At 41.7% G+C, this 18,802-nt stretch overlaps 1 protein-coding gene across 2 annotated transcripts in view; it reads left to right on the plus strand.

Annotated features, from left to right (window-relative positions):
* SEC23A (SEC23 homolog A, COPII component) overlaps positions 1–18,802 on the plus strand; it is a 72,775-nt gene that overhangs the window by 18,307 nt on the left and 35,666 nt on the right. For both annotated transcript variants that reach the window (XM_075192456.1, XM_075192454.1), the window contains exons 6-12: positions 50–129; positions 1,620–1,764; positions 9,736–9,894; positions 13,647–13,762; positions 15,387–15,510; positions 15,896–15,976; positions 17,473–17,562. In XM_075192456.1, the coding sequence (XP_075048557.1) occupies positions 50–129; positions 1,620–1,764; positions 9,736–9,894; positions 13,647–13,762; positions 15,387–15,510; positions 15,896–15,976; positions 17,473–17,562 (795 nt within the window). The remainder of the gene's footprint in view (positions 1–49; positions 130–1,619; positions 1,765–9,735; positions 9,895–13,646; positions 13,763–15,386; positions 15,511–15,895; positions 15,977–17,472; positions 17,563–18,802) is intronic.

The raw sequence follows: 18,802 nt of genomic DNA on the forward strand, positions 1-18,802 counted from the left end.
GACTGTTTATCCCAGGGTTTAATAAATAAAAATAAATGTTCTATTTTAGGAAATGTTGTCACTTACAAAAGCTCCCGCTGCTCAGCCAGGACGTGCGCCACAAGTTCAACAACCTCCTCCCTCAAATAGGTATGCATAGTAATCAGGTAACTAATGCAGTGTGCGTTACATTGATATGCAGTTATCTGATTAGTACTCCAGTTACAGCAATCTCAGCCAGGGAGACGGGAGTTCTCATATCTATTGCAATAACATATGCCCATTTGTATTGCATTGCCCGTTTTCCATTTAATGGCGAATAGTCTCCGCAAAATGCTAGTTCGAAGTGGTGTTTGCTCAATCATAGGTGTTGATAATAGCCTCTCGTCCACCTTTTTCTACATAGCGCTCTATAAACCGTGTTCTTGATTTTCATCCGGATGTGTCATTTTTAGTGCTTAGTGTGATGTAACAGGGACTTTAAGTGCAGTATAAGGTGGGATACAGACAGTAGACTGTCAGACAATCAGGGTGTGAGAAATTTACATTATTGTTCTTAACCAAAATAACAGAATAGAGCCAGACTAGTTGAGTGTAATGTATAGTTTGGAAGGGAAGTTGGCACATTTGAGGAAATGGGGGAGAGCACCATTATTAATGGATTACAATCCAGCATACTCCAAAATCATTTCTGTGGATTCTACTTTGGCAGGAATCATGGGGTTTCGGGACGGGGAACTATGCGACAGAGGCGACAAACATATTTGGTATGGCCTGGACAGGTTATGTCACACAGTCCAAGGCATGTCTGATCTAGTAAAACAAGCTAATTTTACTGCATGCAACACTATGAGAATCAGTCAGATTCATACTGATTGACCGGAGATGGCAGATTATGACTGAACAAAATCCACGGTTTGGGGCTCAGGATGCACGTGGGCCCTAATATACTCCATTGTAAAAGAGAATGCTCATACACATTTTAAACGATTTGTCAGTCTTGGCTGGTCTGTCCTGCAGCTCTCTAAGTTGTCTCTCTCCCTATGCGCTTGTTTGCTTTAAAATGTGTCTACTGTTGTCTTTTCCATCTCTAACACCGTGCTGTCTATATATTTGACCAAAACCCCAACCCCCATGCCATATGGACTGAGACTGTAACTGTTGTTATTTGTTGTAAAGATTATTGTTGGTTTTTTAAAAAAAAAAAATGCATTGTATTCCATACATGTAACTGACCTGTAGTTCTTGCTGTAATAAAACCTTTTTGATTAAAAATAAATGTAAATTCTATGTGATGTTTATTGCTTGATGACTAATCATAGATGATGCTATAATTTTTTAAATATGAGCTTTTCACAGTATGATTTTGTATCATTCTCTTTTCTAAATAGGACTCCCTGTGGACCTTCTACCACCTCAATTGAGAGGTTAATTTACAAATTTACCACATTCCCAGTGTTCGATGCTTCCTTGCATTTCCATTAAACCTAACACCCTTCATTGTATAACCTGTAGTAGAAGCACTGATAAGGCTACCTATTATTCCCCTTTTGTAGTGCAGTTTAGACTACTCATGATCACTGAGGAAAGTTCTGTCATGCTCATTGCTCATTATTCATTATTCTCCTCTTTTCTTACAGATTTTTGCAGCCAGTGCAGAACATTGACATGAACCTTACCGACCTTTTAGGAGAGCTTCAACGAGATCCATGGCCTGTTCCCCAGGGCAAAAGACCTCTGAGATCATCAGGCGCTGCCCTTTCCATTGCAGTTGGGCTTCTTGAGGTATCAATAGAGTGCTGTAGTCTGCCAAGTTTGGTTAATGCTTTAAAGCACAAATAGTGTCACTAATTGCTTGCCTACGTTGTGCAGGGGTTTTTGTGAATTCTTGAGAGCATACAGTATGCTCCATAAAACATTTTATTCTTAATCGTTTTCCATAGCCTGGAAAGTGACAAGGTACCAACAATTTGTGTGATTGCCTTATTATGTGGTAATAATATAAAACACTTCTAAATTTGAAAACACCTTGGACCACATTTCCTTACAAGTGACAGGCTAGGCCGATAATATTTAGTTAAGATTATAAGATCTTTGTTTCATTATTTTGACTTTGTGTCCTTTGTGGTTGTTTTATGTTTTCGCTTTTATTTGTGTACTTTTTGTGCACCCTTTGCTTATGTACTATTTTTCTCTTAAGTTCGTTGTGTTCCTCATAAGTTTCTAAACTGATAAATATTTACTTTTCTCTAAAATCCTCTGGCGAACACTGCTTGCTTGGGGTTGTGGTGAGGGTGCAGGAGCTAAGTACTTAAGGGTTAACATTCAGAAACTGAGCTCCTCCCCTCTACCAACCACAATTTTGCATCCTCACAATGCAAAGTCCTTTCTGTTTGGTCTTGTCACTGCACGACGAGCCTTCACAAGGGTTATGGCAGCCATGTTGCGATCTCAGGGAATCACCATAGTGCCTTACGTAGACGATCTACTTCTCAAGGGCAGTCTTTAGGGATTGGGATCGGTGGCATTACACCTTCATTTGCAATGTTTGTGGTTGAAGGACGAAGCCGTGTTCGGCATAAATGTTCTGGAGCTCAGACCAGTGATGAACACTCATAAAAGGGCTCTTTTGTTCCTGCAGGGTGTACATAAATCATCAGGAGGTAATAAAGTTCCTTGGAGATGAGGGAATCTTTCTGAATCCTGTCATGAATGAAAGGCTTTTTGCCAGTGATCTTGGCGGTGTACTTTCTGGGTCTGGGGAATGAAGAGATGGATCTCCTGAGCAGCCACTCCATTGGTCTCTCCATCTAGGGGTATTTGGCCTACTGATGCAGAGATGGGGTCAGACCTTCCGACACAACCACAAGGTGGCTAAGGTCTGCCACAGGGTGGTCATTCTCTTCCCTACAATTCCGATACTCCCTTGTGTTTTAAAGAAGGCAGAGAGGGCAGGGAGTTACTGTCATCCTTGTGGCTTCAGATTGACCACGAAGAGCTTGGTGCACCAACATTCAAAGGATGGCGGCAGGCCCAGGATGGCAACTTCATCTGTAGTATAATGCAGTCCGTTCCTCCACAACTACCTTTGTTGTCTGTATCCACACTTCTTCCTTTAGGCTTTTGTGTTTTCTCTCTTTTTTCCAAGAGGGATTAAATGGTGGACTGAAGCTTAGTTCCCTTAAATTTCAGGTTTTTTTTTCCTTGTCTGAGTATTTCCAGAGGATGTTGGCCATGATCCTGCAGGTCCAAAATCTTACATTTCTAACTCCCCTATGTCCCTCCTACGGTGCCACGGGATCTGACCTTTTTTTTTTCCGGCTCTACAGCTTCCTGCATTTGAACCTTTGTTGACTGTTCACTGGATGTACTTGACTTGGAAACTGACATTCCTTCTAGCTAGTTCATCAATTAGACAGATTTCCAAATTGGTGGGGGTGGGGGGGGGGGCTGTCTTGTACATCTCCCTTCTTGATTTTCCACAATGAAAGGGAAGTCTTGAGTATATCTTTGACGTTTCCACCTTAATCAAGAGATAGTCCTTCTCTCCTTACTGGAGTCTGATCCTTCAGGTGACCAGGAACATGTGGTTCTTCTGGATGTGGTCAGAGATCTTAGGATTTACCTGAATAGAACCTTAGGCTTTTGAAAGACTGATTCCATGCTGGTTTTCTATGATGCGCAGAAGTGGGTTTGGCCAGCATTTATGCAGGCTATAGCTAGATGGATCACGTCCACTGTTCAACAAGCTTACTCTAGTTACTGTCAGCCTGTTCCAGAAAGTGTTTCGACTCACTCCACTGGATCAGTGATTGCTTTCTGGCGGCATGTCATGGGGCTTTGGCCTTGCAGCTATGTCAGGTAGCAGACTTGTCCTCTGTCCACACGTTTGCCAGATTTTACCGGTTTCATGTTTTTGCGTCCATAGATGCTAGTTTTGGACGTCTAGTTTTACGTTCAGCTGTGGCCTAGTCCCAGTATCCTAGGGGAGGTTTTTAGTGCCTTACTCCACTCAGTGCCCTCTATACCCCATGGTGAATAGTGTACCCCAAATGTGTTGAGAAAGAGATTTTACGGTAAGTACAAAAATCTTATTTTGATCATTTAAATAATATGGCTCATATGACATGTTAAAGATTATGAGCCTGATTCATTAAGGAAAGTAAGGCAAAAAATTAGTAAGTTTTCTTCTGGACAAAACCATGTTACAATGCAAGGGGTGCAAATTAGTTTTATTATTTTGCACATAAATTAAATACAGTTTGTTTTTTCATGTAGCACACAAATACTTAATAGCTTATTTGTACATGGAAATTTAAAGATTATCTAGGACATGCTCTACCCCAACTATAAATCTGCCATCATATTTTAAATTTATATCCCCCTCCAATGAAACATGGTTTAACCAAGGTGCAAAGTTACTCTTTTTTTTGCTTTACTTTCCTTAATGAATAAGGCCCTATAAGTTTTTAAATAGTCATACAAATCTGAAAAGCACTTTTCTCTTTCATCCAGTCTGGGGGACACTGCTTACCATAGGTTGTGGAGGGGAGCACGGGAGTTGGCACCTAGCTAGATAAGTTTAGCACTGCTGACAGACCCCTCCCCTCTACAATCCCCCTGCCCCTTCCTGTCCAGTTTTTTTTAGGTGCCCATGGAGTTGGGCTGTGTTTTAGTACTGCTAGTGTTTTTTTTATTTTATTTTCACTTAATTTTATTTAATTAGATTCCTTTTTTAATAGGAAGTTCTTCTTTTGGTGGCAGACCTGGGAGTGTGTTCTACTATAGAGAACACACTTCCAGAACAGCAGTGCAGGCACAGCTCTGTTAGATGAGAGCCAGAGGCTCTCACTGGCAGAGTAAATAGGGTGCCTGAAAACAGAGTGACAGGCGGTCTCTCCGGACCACTGTCACTCTTGGAGCCTCCCCGATAACCGGCGCTGCCACTGCGGGCATGGAGTGCCGGTTATCGGAAGAATCTAAATGCCGGTGGCCATCTTGGATTCCGCGGAGGAGAGGAAAAGAGACAGCAGAAGGGGGCCATACTAAGATCCCCACTCATACATAGGAGGGGTCATCGGGGTGCAAATCCGCTGCGGAGACCTCAGTTGAGGTCTCCACTACTCTGCCGTACACCACCCGTTTTTTCCGAAGGTGGCTTCTAAAAAAAATTCAGAGAGACAGCATTATCAGAGGGGGGGACTAGAACACAGAGCTCCCCTACTCTCCAAGAAATATTGGTCTAGCCCGACCTTCTGGCGCCAAAGAGAAGCCTGGGAAAGGACACAGATCAGAGGGAGCAGGCACCAGGACACTGCTGTTGGACTTCTCCCCTGTTTTCCCTGTGGGCTGAGTATCTGATTTATTTAATCTCATATTATTGTAATTGCTGATTACAAAGTGGGCTAGTAGGGGTTATATTGTAGTTCTCCTACTTGCCAATATATTATTTTCTGGTTTAACAAATTACAAGTACAACTTTTATGTTAGATTAGTTGATTACTTGTTTTTTTCACTGTTCTCTCAACTGCTCTCTGTCTCTCTCAGCTAAATTAACTATTTAAGGCTGTGTGTTTGGTGTGCCTTCCTTTATATAAAATGACAGATAAAGGAAATGGCCCTATGGCAAAGTATTTGATATGTTCAAGATGTAATGTAAAATTTCCATGTGGGCAGAAAGACCCGTTGGCGCACTGCTCTGTCTGCAAAGCAGGGGTCCCCCCTGCGCAAACGCAGCATATTCAAGCCCCACTGACAGAGGAACCGGTCTGGGTGGCCTCCCTGACACAGTCGGTTTCCTCTTTAGCACAGATGATATCACAATCTACTCAGTTGCTATCTAGTGTGGCAGCCTCGGCGGCTAATAATGCTAGTTCATTGAACCTCCCTGCTACCACAGGTTCTATTGGAACGTCTATACCAGGACCTTCCTCATTGCTTACGGACCAGGCCTCTGTTCCCACAGAACCGGCATGGTCCGCAACATTTATAAAGGGTTTGGGCAAACTAAACCAGTTACTTGAATCCCCAAACACCCCGCTTGCTAAAAGGAAGCGGACTAGATCTGCTAATCCCCTTATGGTCCTTTCAGACTCTGAGGGGTTTTCAGAGGAGGAGGGGGAAATAAATTCTGATCTTGACCAGGTTCAACCTTTGGAACAGGAAGAAAACACTAAAAACCAATTTATAAATGATTTGCTTTTAGCGGTGAGACAGGCGTTGTACCTCCCAGAACCGGAGGATCCTACTCCTAGAGACAGAAGTCTGTTTAAGAAGGCCAAGAGGAAGGCTATCAGTTTTCCCCCTTCTGTAGAACTCAGAGATATTGCAGAGGGAGCCTGGAAACAGCCTGATAAAAGGTTCTCTGTTCCCAGGAGATTCTCTTCCCTGTATCCATTGCAGGAGGAAGACGTGGCTCGCTGGGAGAGTATTCCTAAGGTAGATATTCCAGTAGCCCGTTTGGCCAGACACACTTTACTACCAGTCCCAGGTTCAGCAACTCTGCAAGATGCCACTGATCGCAGAGTGGAATCACAGCTGAAATCTATATTTGTGGCAGCGGGTTCTTCCTTTAGAACCACATTTGCTTCAGTTTGGGTTGCTAAAGCCATGGAAACATGGGCAGACCAACTGGCAGAGGCCTTACAGGACTCTGATTTACTTCCCCAGGCTTTACATTTGAAAGAGGCATCGGGGTACCTTTATGAGGCTGCCCAGAACTCAGCGTCTGTGTCCTCCTCTATTCAGGCTGCTTCTATTTCAGCTAGAAGAACGTTATGGCTGAAATCCTGGGAAGGAGATTCGGAATCAAAAAAGTCCGTTGAAACCATTCCTTTTTCAGCTGCAGGTTTGTTCGGCCCGGAATTGGATACTATGATCTCACAGGCAACAGGGGGCAAAAGCACTTCCTTGCCGGTATTCTCTAGTAGGGGCCGGAACCCTAGGGTCAGCTCCTTTCGGGGGACCTTCTTGCCTAGAGGACAGTCATTTAGAGGTAGACAATCAAATGCTCGAGGCTCCTCTGTCAGGGGAAGATCCTCGTTTGCAGCTAGGCGCCAGGCCTCCAAGACCCAGGAGAAGCCTGCGTCCTGACGATCACTCTATTCTGCCGAAGGTGGCGCCAGTGGAGGGATGTCTGTCTTTGTTCCAGGAACAATGGGCGGCAGCGTCCTCCCAAGACCCTTGAATTCGGGGTATTATATCAAGGGGGTACATGATAGACCTGCTGGGTCCGGTACCACATCGTTTCTTCATAACCAAGCTACCCCGAGATCCAACGAGAAGACAGGCAATACAGGCCTGTGTCGCCTCTCTTCTTTTGCAAAGAGTCATCTGCAGGGTCCCAGACGACCAGAAGGCACAGGGGTTTTATTCAAACCTGTTCCTGGTCAAGAAGCCGGAGGGGTCCTTTCGACCCATCTTAAACCTAAAGAACCTCAATGTGCACTTACGGTTGGACAGACTTCGGATGGAATCCCTGAGGTCGGTAATAAACGGCTTAGAGAAGGATCAGTTTATGGCTTCCATAGACATAAAAGACGCATACCTCCACGTTCCCATTTGGAGAGACCATCAGTCTCTCCTAAGATTCACAGTGCGGTCCTCCCACTATCAGTTTTGGGCTCTTCCCTTCGGCCTCTCCACAGCGCCGAGGGTTTTCACGAAGATCATGTCAGTGATGGCAGCGTGTCTTCACCTAAAGGGAGTTCAGGTCGTGCCTTATTTGGACGATCTGCTCATCGAATCCTCCTCAGAGATTTGCTTACATCAGCACTTATCCCTCCCCTTGGCGGTTCTCGAGGGCCATGGATAGCTGATAAACTTAAAGAAATCCCAGGTGGTTCAGTTTCAACACATGGTTTTCCTAGGACTCATCATGGACACCAGCCAGCAAAAGGTGTTCCTGCCTACCGAAAAGATTGGTTCAATTCGGAGTATAACATCTCAGGTATTGTCTTCTCCCAGCCCCTCAATACACTTGTGCATGCGGCTGCTGGGAAAGATGGTGGCCTCCTTCAAGACCATCCCCTTCGGTCGAGCTCATTCTCGATGCTTCCAGTAGGATCTGTTGACAAAATGGTCAGGATCCCACCTGCGCTTGGATCTCCAGAGGATCTCGCTGTCTCCGAGGGCGAGAGAATCGCTCCAGTGGTGGCTGATTCAAGATCACATGGCGGTAGGCAGGTCCTTTGCTCCTTGGTCATGGATCATAACCACAACAGACGCCAGCCTGAGAGGTTGGGGAGCGGTGGTCCTGCACCTCAGGCTCCAGGGGCTCTGGTCAGTTCAGGAATCAGCCTTATCAATCGTAGATTTGTAAGGCGCCACAGTGCTCTGCAGCGCTGTACAGTAGCGAAAACAGGGCAAACATAAAACAAGGACATACAAGGTAGACAAAATAAATGCAGACATGAAAACAAAAGGTATGAAGGGCCCTGCTCATTAGAGAGCTTACATTCTAAATGGAGAGGGTACAGCTGAAGCAAGAGGAGCTAGTGTTGCTTAGAGCGGAGATTGGGATAGTTGTGAGGGTGCATTAGTGTGAATAGTGTTATCGAGGATAAGGTCACCTCTAAATTAGAGATGGGTTTTTAAAGAGCATCTAAAGATTTGAAGGCTGTGGGAAAGTCTGATTGAGCGTGGTAGGGAATTCAATAAGTGGGGAGCAGCACAGGAGAAATCTTGTAGACGGGAGTGAGAGGTGGTTACCAGAGAGGAGACAAGGCAAAGGTCAGAGGTAGATCTAAGAGGGAGGGAGGGAGAGTATTTTGATATGAGATTTGAGATGTATGCATGGTATTGTTGTTGAGGGATTTGTAGGTAAGGGTGATTAATTTGAATTTGATTCTGGAGGACACAGGGAGCCAGTATATGGATTTGCAAAGTAGTGCAGCAGATGTGGAGTGATGAGAGAGGAAGATGAGTCTTGCAGCAGCATTTAGGATGGATTGAAGTGTGGATGTATGGGTTTCAGGGATGCCAGATAGCTGGAGGTTGCAATAGTCAAGACAGGAGATGAAGAGAGATTGGATAAGAGGTTTAGTAGCATGTTGAGTAAGAAAGGGGTGTATTCTGGCAATGTTTTTAAGGTGTAGTCGACAGGACTTGGAGAGAGTCTGTATGTGAGGAATAAAGCAGAGGGCGGAGTCAAGTGTGACACCAAGGCAGCGGGCTTGGGAGACTGAGGAAATTGTGGTGTTATTGACAGTGAGGGAGATTTGAGGTCAGGTAGTGACTCTGGCAGGAGGGAAGATAATAAGCTCTGTTTTGAACATGTTGAACTTTAGGTAGTGTTGGGACATCCATGTGGAGATAGCAGAAAGACTGTTGGTATACAAACCACGAGATAGTACAGAAGGAGAGGGGTTAGGGGAAGAGACATTTAACATTTACCACTGTATGTATCTAGGTTCTTGTTGCTGATATACCCTGTACCCAGAAAGTGCAAGTGTGCTACTACCTAAGGTGTAGGGAATCTTTGAAGCAGCGCACAGCTGCATGAACTGTTTTCTCAGCTGAAGCACTATGTAATGTTCATGTATGATAGGGTGAGTGTTTCCTTTTGAAAGCTATATGATAGCTTCTCACAAGTGTATTTTAACTGGAAAAACCCAGCATTCTGAAATGATATTGACACTAGCCTTACTGGTTAGCTGAAGTAAGTAGCTCTACTACACTACTCACACTAATGCACCCTTGCAACTGTACTAATCTCCACTCTGAATATACTCTCTTTACACATTATTTTATTTTTAGTGCACATTTCCTAACACTGGAGCGAGGATTTTGATGTTCATTGGAGGACCAGCCACACAAGGACCTGGAATGGTTGTTGGTGATGAGCTGAAGACTCCCATTCGTTCCTGGCATGACATTGAAAAGGACAATGCTAAATATGTAAAGAAAGCTACAAAGGTAGGGGTTACAGATCCTTTTCTGTATTGTTTGAGACATATCACAGAGTATCCACTTGTCAGCAACATATAGTCGAGTGTAGTATATGTGTAGTGACTTTAAATAAGATGCATGTGTCTTCAACATTCTAAATGTAACAGTTGTCACATGATGTAAGTGTAGATGCAGAACACCTTACTTGTATATAATAACAGCTGCTATGTGAGATAAAATAAAGAGTACAATACTGTACAAAGGAAAACAACACCAGACCTTATTTTTATTTTATAGGATTATTATCAACAGCCAATTGGGTTATTTTTAAGATGGATTACAAAATGCACAACTAATAAACCCCTTAACCCCATCCCCTGATATGAGTGTGCTAATAGAACTAAGGTTATTAACATGGAGTAGGTGGAAGAGAGCAAACATGCGGCAAAAATACTCCTAGGACACTCTAAATATATCTAAGTATGAGATATATTTGTAGAATTACAATTATTCAGTCTGCACAAATATTATGGCTTGCTAATCAATTTAATACTGTAAAGTGGGCTAAATAATTGAAAATATACTTTACAGGAGGTGTCATCATTTTCCAGTACACAGCATTACTGGGAAGGTGACAGTGTATCGGGAAGTTTTATTTATCAACAATATATCCTGTGTATCAGGTACAAGTTTGTACGGTAGTTCCCAACAACTGTAACAACAAATGTGTGTGCCATGATACCAGGTTGGGTTTGTTACAGAAATCTATGGGTAGCGTAGAAAACTGTCCCACAAAACTTGCTCCACTCTATGCAATAAATAGCAGGGACTCTGTTATCTGAAGCCTGGTACCAGATTACATGTAGTGATGATCAGGAAATGCAGGACATTCTGTCCATAACTACACAAGCTAACATTATGGAAGCACTTCAGTTGAGCTCTATTGTAGAGTAACCCGTGTCATGTTTTTTTACAACAATATGTTTTTTTACACCCTTTTTTTAAATAAATTAAAGAAATGCAATGAGGTTTATATAAGCTGTAATATTTCTTGGTTTGTATCTTATTCAGATTTATTTATAACTCTGGTTTTAGTTTATTACAATTTTTTAACATTATAATGTCATCACATAATTAATCATGTGGCATTCGTGCCAACAAGCATATCAGTGTTGCAGTGCCAGAATTGTTCATAGTGAATGCTCCTTGTTTCATCAGGAATGAAGCATTCTGTTATTATGGTTGCACTATTGTAAAGCAGGGGTGTCCAACCTTTCAGCTTCCCTGGGCCACATTGGAAGACGACGAGTTGGTTTGGGCCGCACATAAAATACACTAACACTAACGATAGCTGATCATCGAAAAAACCATAGAAAACATAGTTAACATATTAAACTTACTTGGAAATGAAGTTAGTAAGAGTTAGGAAACCTGTTGCAGAATGATGATTAAAGCAGTAGTCCCATTACCAGCTACAATTTAACTTACCTGCATCTGTCCCTTAGTGGGGTTCGGGGAATTAAATGCCAAAAACTTTTTTTCCCTCTCTTTCTGCACCCATGAATCATTTTTTTTATTGACCAGTTTGAAATGGTCACCGATATAGGTAGCATCAGGAGGACTAATAGAAATCTACAGAGATTTAAAGATAGGGTGGCGGGTAAAATGGCTCATGGAGCAGCCTCCGATGAGGGGAACAGTGGGTGATATTTTCACCGTACTCAGCACTGCACATTTAAAATGGTTTAAAATATTTAAAATACAATTATCTCTTAATATTTATATTATATACATACAGAGAACACAGCTAGTTCATAATTGCATGGTGCAGAAAGTCCAAATTCAGAGTAACAACAATAAGATACTGGATAATCTTTCACTGCTGCTGATAGTTTGCGCGGGTGACTCCTCTGTGCTGCGCTACGCAGTGGATGTCGGGTGTGATGACGTCACCCCTGACATTCACTGTGAGCGCCACACGGAGGAGGAGACCAGGGAGGGAGCCGGAGCGCCAGCTAACGTGACCGCAAGGTAAGTATTTTTTTTTATATTTTTTTTGCAGGATTTTTTTTTTCAGCGCTGCCCCCTTGCCACAACCAAAACTCCTGCTGGGCCACATTTACAGGCATGCTGGGCCGCATGCGGGCCGCGGGTTGGACAACCATGTTGTAAAGCTTTCCAAACTAGGAGACAGTGTGTGGTTTTATCAAAAAGGAAAATGAAGCAGAAACATTGAAACAGTAGTACAAACTGCAGCATGTTTAGGTAAAAGGTAATTTCCACCTTCTCCTGCACTACAGGGTGCCACCCCTTCTAGCAGTCTGGTGTCATTGTCACTGTAATTTCACAGCTGCAACTAGCACCTTAGTTTTAGACATGTTTTTGATGACTGCGTTGAAGCATTTTAAATCAAATTCAAGCTAAGGAAAATATTTATGAAACATAAATTTAAAGTTACCACAAAGGGCTTGATTATGGAGCTTACGCATTTAGTGCTAGGAACAAAGCAAAAAAAAAAACATTTATATATTTTTGCATACAGGGAAAATACTGGCTAGGACACGCCATATTCCACCTCTAAATTATTTTTCTCCAATGCTTAAGGCCCTTTGTCTTCTAAACTTCAGAATGTAATTGAGAGCTCATGACGGCTGAAAACACACTTTGCATGTATTAGACTTTATTGAGGCACAGGAAACTTGGTTTGTTTGTTTTTACAAATGTTTATGAATTATTTTTTTTACATTGAGTATGGCAAATGTATAGCTACAATGTCTTATTTCACTTTTCTAGTTTTTATTCTGCCTGCTTCTTCTGTTTTTCTGTGCATGTCCTCCAATGTGTTTTCAGTTTTCAAATACTAATATTAACTTACTATATGTTTTAAGACAACTGGAACTAGAATTGAAGTTGCTTAGTATAAACAAGCTACTAATTACCTTCTCACTTGTAGAGTGTATGTAGACATTACCCATACTTGCCAACATTTTTTTTTTTTCTTCCGGGAGATGCCGGCTGGGACGTGGGCGTGCAGGGGGCGGGGCTGCGAAATCGCGTCATTTTGGCCCCGCCCCCGTGACGGAATGACGCAAATCGCGTCATTTTACAGTGGGGGCGGGGCTAAACGCCGCGATTCCGGGTGAATCGCGGCGTTTAAACTAAATTTTTCCCCCTTCCTATCAGGGAGATTGCCACACTCGTCCGGGAGACTCTCGCAAAATGCGGGAGTCTCCCGGACAATGCGGGAGAGTTGGCAAGTATGACATTACCATACCTTGAACATACTTGAGATGTATGACATTGTAATTATGTTTGAGACCCTAATGGCTTTTTATCAGTCAGTTCTGACAAACAGTAGCTGACCTCAGTGGTATTAACTGAAATATTTTCTGTTCTGAAAAGCTTCTAAAACTTTTACATCTGTATTTGGAAATTCTTTTATATAAGCCAACTTTTATGTCCTGTGATTTAATCCAGTTCAAATAAAGTTTTTCTTCCTATTCTCGTTCTGCACCTCGTTTGTCTAACTTGCATGTAGTACAAATGTATTGCATTTAATCTTTCTCAAGCCTCAGTGAGTGTTTGATTTTCATGTCTTTAAGTTTCATGGCCACTTAAACTTGGCATTCATACCAGCACTTTTGTATGTGCGGATAGATTAATTGTACACCAACAGATATGGAGTTTAATAGTCTTTCTTGTTAACAGTAATTTGTGTGTATTTGTTTAATATAAGTTTAGCATTAAAATAGCGTAACGTTTGTGTCTTCCTTTGCCAGCATTATGAAGCGCTTGCAAACCGTGCAGCTGCTTCCGGCCATGTGATTGACATCTATGCCTGTGCATTAGATCAGACTGGACTCTTGGAAATGAAATGCTGTCCAAATTATACAGGGTAAGAAACATAATTTTTTTTTTTGGTAAAGATTCATTGTTTTTGCTTGGAGGAGGATGGTTGCAGTATGTATTGATGGTTTTGTTTAGAATATCAGGTGACATATTATGCTTGTTGCTTTACCTTAACAAGAGTATCTACTACATCGTATATCATATAAGAAATCCACATGAATTTTCTTCTTTAAAAACGGTCTTATATTTTGTCATTTATGAATAATCAAAAAATATTTACACAATAGATCACTTGTGCCACTCTTTGTAACATTAACAGATTGTTATAATGAGAGAAGGATGGAATTGGCAGGACAAGAGTGAGAGCCACACGTCTTGGTGCAGCTCCATCTAAACCCTGCAATGCTAATGTATCCTCACAAGTTTGTACAACTATATTGGGAATGCAGGACTCCTCCAGTTCCTAACACCCTTACTTCTTGTTATGGGAGAAAAACACATGGGTGGTAGATCCAACGTGACCCTTGCTGATCTTGTGTTTCCGAATACACCACATAGTCCTTTAGCTAATATGCCAACATCTGCTTCTGTGGCACAGATGCAGGTAGCTAACAGTGAACCAGCTCCCCATTGCTTACATCAGTATTATTCTACCAAGTCACATTGACAGGCAAGGTTGTTACTGTCCATATAGAGGTTAACAGAGTGAGGGAAGATTTGGGTAAAGACAGAGGTCTTGTGACAAAGAGTATATAGTCTGCATAGTGGAGAACTCTGCTGCCACTGTTCTACAAGCGCTAGTATACCCAGGGCTTGCTGATACTTGAAGTTCCACATAGTAAAATAATATTTTTCTCACTTTAACACATTGCCCATTAACCATTTGCCAGGGTGGTTGGGAAGAACCCCAGTGCTATTCTGCAAGGGACTAGTTTCCCTAGGGGAAGAGGCAAAACATTTTTACATGCATTATTCTGCTAGGGAATTCAGCTCTGGCCTGGAGCTGGTTCCCAGTACGAGAGGGGGAATTCACTCTGCAGGTCTGCCAGTTATAGTGAGACCAGCATAGCCTTCTGGTTAGTGCATTTCTGATGGAACCCCCTCTGTTTATCCCCCCTTCTAACCTAAACTTAAGACTTTATTTGTTGTTAATCTATATCAAAGGCTGTGTATTACGGAGTGGAATAATATACCTGAAATAACTGATGGATTTATACTTAACTAAATATATCCATCATGTTCTCTTCTGCTTCTCTGCCACAGGTTGTCATCAGTTTGAATTGGTAAATTCATACACAGGGACAGAGCCAGTGATGTCACAACATCACAAATGACTGTTATTTCAGCTGGTTGACCTGCTTCAGATCCTATTTATGTTTAATTTGGTTATTGAGGAAGCAAATGAACATTAGTGTCATGATTTTCTAAATCATGTGTTTCAGTAATCCCTTTTTATGCTCAATGATTATAAGAATATTTAAAGAATGGCTGTACTATACGCATGGTCCAATGTAATGTATATTCTAACAGGGACAGATACAAGCAAGCAGAATATGGCAGAAAAATGGGACACACTTTGTATTAGTAGCCAGGAATAAGTCACATATATATACTGTTATTCTTTCTAAAACCCGCTCATAGAGTGATTATATTTTTTTCATTTTATGCAGTGGTTATATCGTAATGGGAGATTCTTTCAACACGTCTCTCTTCAAACAGACGTTTCAGAGAGTTTTTACTAAAGACACACAGGGCAACTTCAAGATGGCATTTGGTGGTACTTTGGAAATTAAGGTAACTAGTGGATTAAATGGTGATCTGTGGATGTGATTAGGATCTATATGTTGTTGGCTTAGTAATATATATGTTGCTTTATGCTGATATAAACCAGAAGAGACTAGAATGGTAAAGGTTAATTTTATTTCTTCCCCTTTTGCTGTGACCAGAAGTGTGGTAGACCCACACCTGGGAGAACCCTTAACTTAGCTTTCCTCCAGACAGTCCTCCACTGAAATAGGTTATCTGATACTGCTATTTAGGTTTCCGTGGTTCATCCACCTAATTAATGGTGCAATGCTTATGGTTGAAAATGCGATAAATAAATGCTATTTAGAGAGACATTCTCACATTGACTTTAGTTTACATGTTATGTTTTTATGTACTTTCATGTGTTCTGAAGACTTCCAGAGAGGTAAAGATTTCAGGTGCAATCGGACCCTGTGTATCGCTGAATGCTAAAGGACCCTGTGTTTCTGAAAACGTGAGTTTTTAAGAGTTTTGTAAGCCAGTAAGTACATAGTACACAATGCTGTATGGAGTCTTTCAGAGCATGCTGCTGATGTTCAGTAAAAAGTGAGGAAAGACTACAAACTTTTGTCTACGCTTTTAGTTGGTGGTGTTTTTCAACACTAATATGTACAAGCCCTTATGACACCAGAAAGGGCATTAACTGAAAAACGTTCATTCTCTTCTTCTTTCAACCTTCTGTTTGTGCTGTGAGATGAACGGTTTTGTTTTTTTTTGCTTTCCTATCTTGAGCCCTACAACCTATACTGTGAACCATAGTACCTTTATCAAACAATAGCAATTCATATCTTGATAAAATTCAGCAGACAAATAAGAAATTAAACGCTATAGTGTAGCAGGGGAATTTCAATACCCGTTGAGTAGAGTGTGATAATACTTGGGCTGTAGAATTCTGAATTTTGGAAAAATTGTCTGACAGCACCCTATAAAGAGGAACTTCACTCAGACACTCTAACGCTGAGTGGCGTTCACTATTTGTATATTAAATCCAGTGTTTTGTGTACCTCTGATGTACCAGATTCATGAAGCATCCCAAGCTGGTCTTCTCTATGCTAGTCACCTTATTCTGACAGGCACAGCTCCTCCCCTAATACAAGTGTCATTCACATAGTGGAGGGTTATCAACAACAGCTCTGCATGTTTGAATCAGGTGAGTGGGGTTACTGTACAGGTGACCAGTACATCACATGTAGATAAAACATTAGATTTAATGTGAGCACTGTAATTTCTACACACTATTATATTTTAATATTCAATTAAGTTCTTTTTAAGCCCTCTGTTCATTGCATGAGTTTTTAAGTGTTTTCTTCATAACATTTTTCTTTTCTGCGGCTGACTCAAAACATTCTCTAGACCAGGCTGGCCAACCTGGGCTCTCCCAGCATACCTTGCCAGCTTTCGCCTGGCTATCTGCTGCAGAACATGCTAGAGCTTGTAGTTTCACGACACCTGCAGAGCCGCAAGTTGGCCAGGCCTGCTCTAGACTGTCTCTGTACTCTGAAAATCAGGGGTATTAAAAAGAGAGGATTTGCTGGACTACTAATTATTTTACGACACCACATGTTTCAGGGGAAAAGAAAACATTGTCTTTTAATGCTAAACATTTTTTTATTGTTGTCTATTTCACTTACTGTTTGAAGGATCTGCAGCACATTCCCGAGGTACAAAGTAGAGGTTCTAACTGCAATTAAGCAGTTAATTAGAAATGCTATTAAATCATGTGAGTGCAGTAAACCGGTAATGTGCACCATTTATCTTCATTTGCTAACTATTTGATATTTTCAGCGGATATTATATGGAGAGTTTGCTGCTTGAAAAGCAAAAAGCTTTATTAACATTTTACTGGGATACTGAAATATTGTATCTTTAACTGACCATGGCGCCTTATCTGTTCTGATTTCTATCTAACTAATGAGTCTTTCAGTACAGTGATTTTATGTGTTTCCACAGGAGATTGGTACGGGTGGGACTTGTCAATGGAAAATCTGTGGCCTCAGTCCTGCCACAACCCTTGCCGTGTATTTTGAGGTGGTCAATCAGGTCAGTAATGTATCTATCTATCTATCTATCTATCTATCTATCTATCTATCTATCTGTTTATCTGTAATATTTTTTTTTCTATTACTGTAGACTTTTAGTTGAAATGTTTTATGTTGTATGATTGTTAAGGAACAGAACCACCAAAATGTTGCTTACTGAGTAATTTTAAGTTGGTTGCCTAAAACCGGTGCTTTATTATGAATGTTTGTTTATTTTTTTTATGTAACGCCCTCTGGTGTTTTTATTGTCACCTCCCAGTGACCGAAGGTGTGGCCCCAGCACTAAGACCAGAGGGGACACACCAGGAAGAGTTGCTTAGCAACATAAAGTTGGTATGAGCTGAAGAGAAGTGTGGTGGGGGAGTGACAGCCAGGTACTCAGGCTCAGGACGGAGGGGAGGAGGTCCTGGGATACTCTGATAAATTTTGAAGCTGATCCAGGGCCTGCTGCCACAAGGGGTCAAAGGATATCATGACATAGAGAATGTAATTGAAATGGGACAGATTTGAGAGTGAAATTACCTCTTAGCATTGCTAGATATAAAGAGGGCAAGGAGGCCACAAGTTCAAAGAGCCACAAGAAGGGGATTGAGTGTCCATAATAATAGGAAAGAGAGAGTAAAAATGGGGACTCCAATAAAGAAGAGGGGTCACTGCCAATGCATTGTGGAGCCAATTAATACTGGCAGCATTGAGGATCTCCAATATAGAGTCCACATGTTTAGAGTGGGGGAGAGTATGTAAGAGGGTTGCTGCAAGATGCAGTGTAGCTGTGTTTAATGTGATCCAAAGGGACAGAGAGGACACCAGAGAGAGTGTTATAGCCCAAGGGGTAGTGAAGAGGAGACTAGTAAGAATATCACCTCCACCATGCAAGGCTGAGAGTGCACTGGCAAAGAGGGTATCAGAGCCTGCGCAAGAGACAGTGTGAGAATCTCAGGAGGGGCCGAGAGGACGCAGAGAGGACACAGCAAGCATGTGTTATACAGAAAAAGAACTGCGCTGTGTAGATTAGTCACTATTTCAAATTGTAAATAGCATGAATCCATACTGTGTGCATATACAGTACAAAAAAGGTCTCTAGATTATAAACAATGATTTAATTAACATATAAAGCATAAAATATATACTGAGACATATATAACAGTGTGCAAACATACAAAAAGGAAAATAGGCTCCAGGCAAAGTTCCAGCAATCTAATCCGTTTATGTCCAACACAGTCCTTAAGGAACCTCATATA

This window comes from Mixophyes fleayi, chromosome 12 (assembly GCF_038048845.1).
Source record: "Mixophyes fleayi isolate aMixFle1 chromosome 12, aMixFle1.hap1, whole genome shotgun sequence".
NCBI classification, from domain to species: domain Eukaryota; kingdom Metazoa; phylum Chordata; class Amphibia; order Anura; family Limnodynastidae; genus Mixophyes; species Mixophyes fleayi.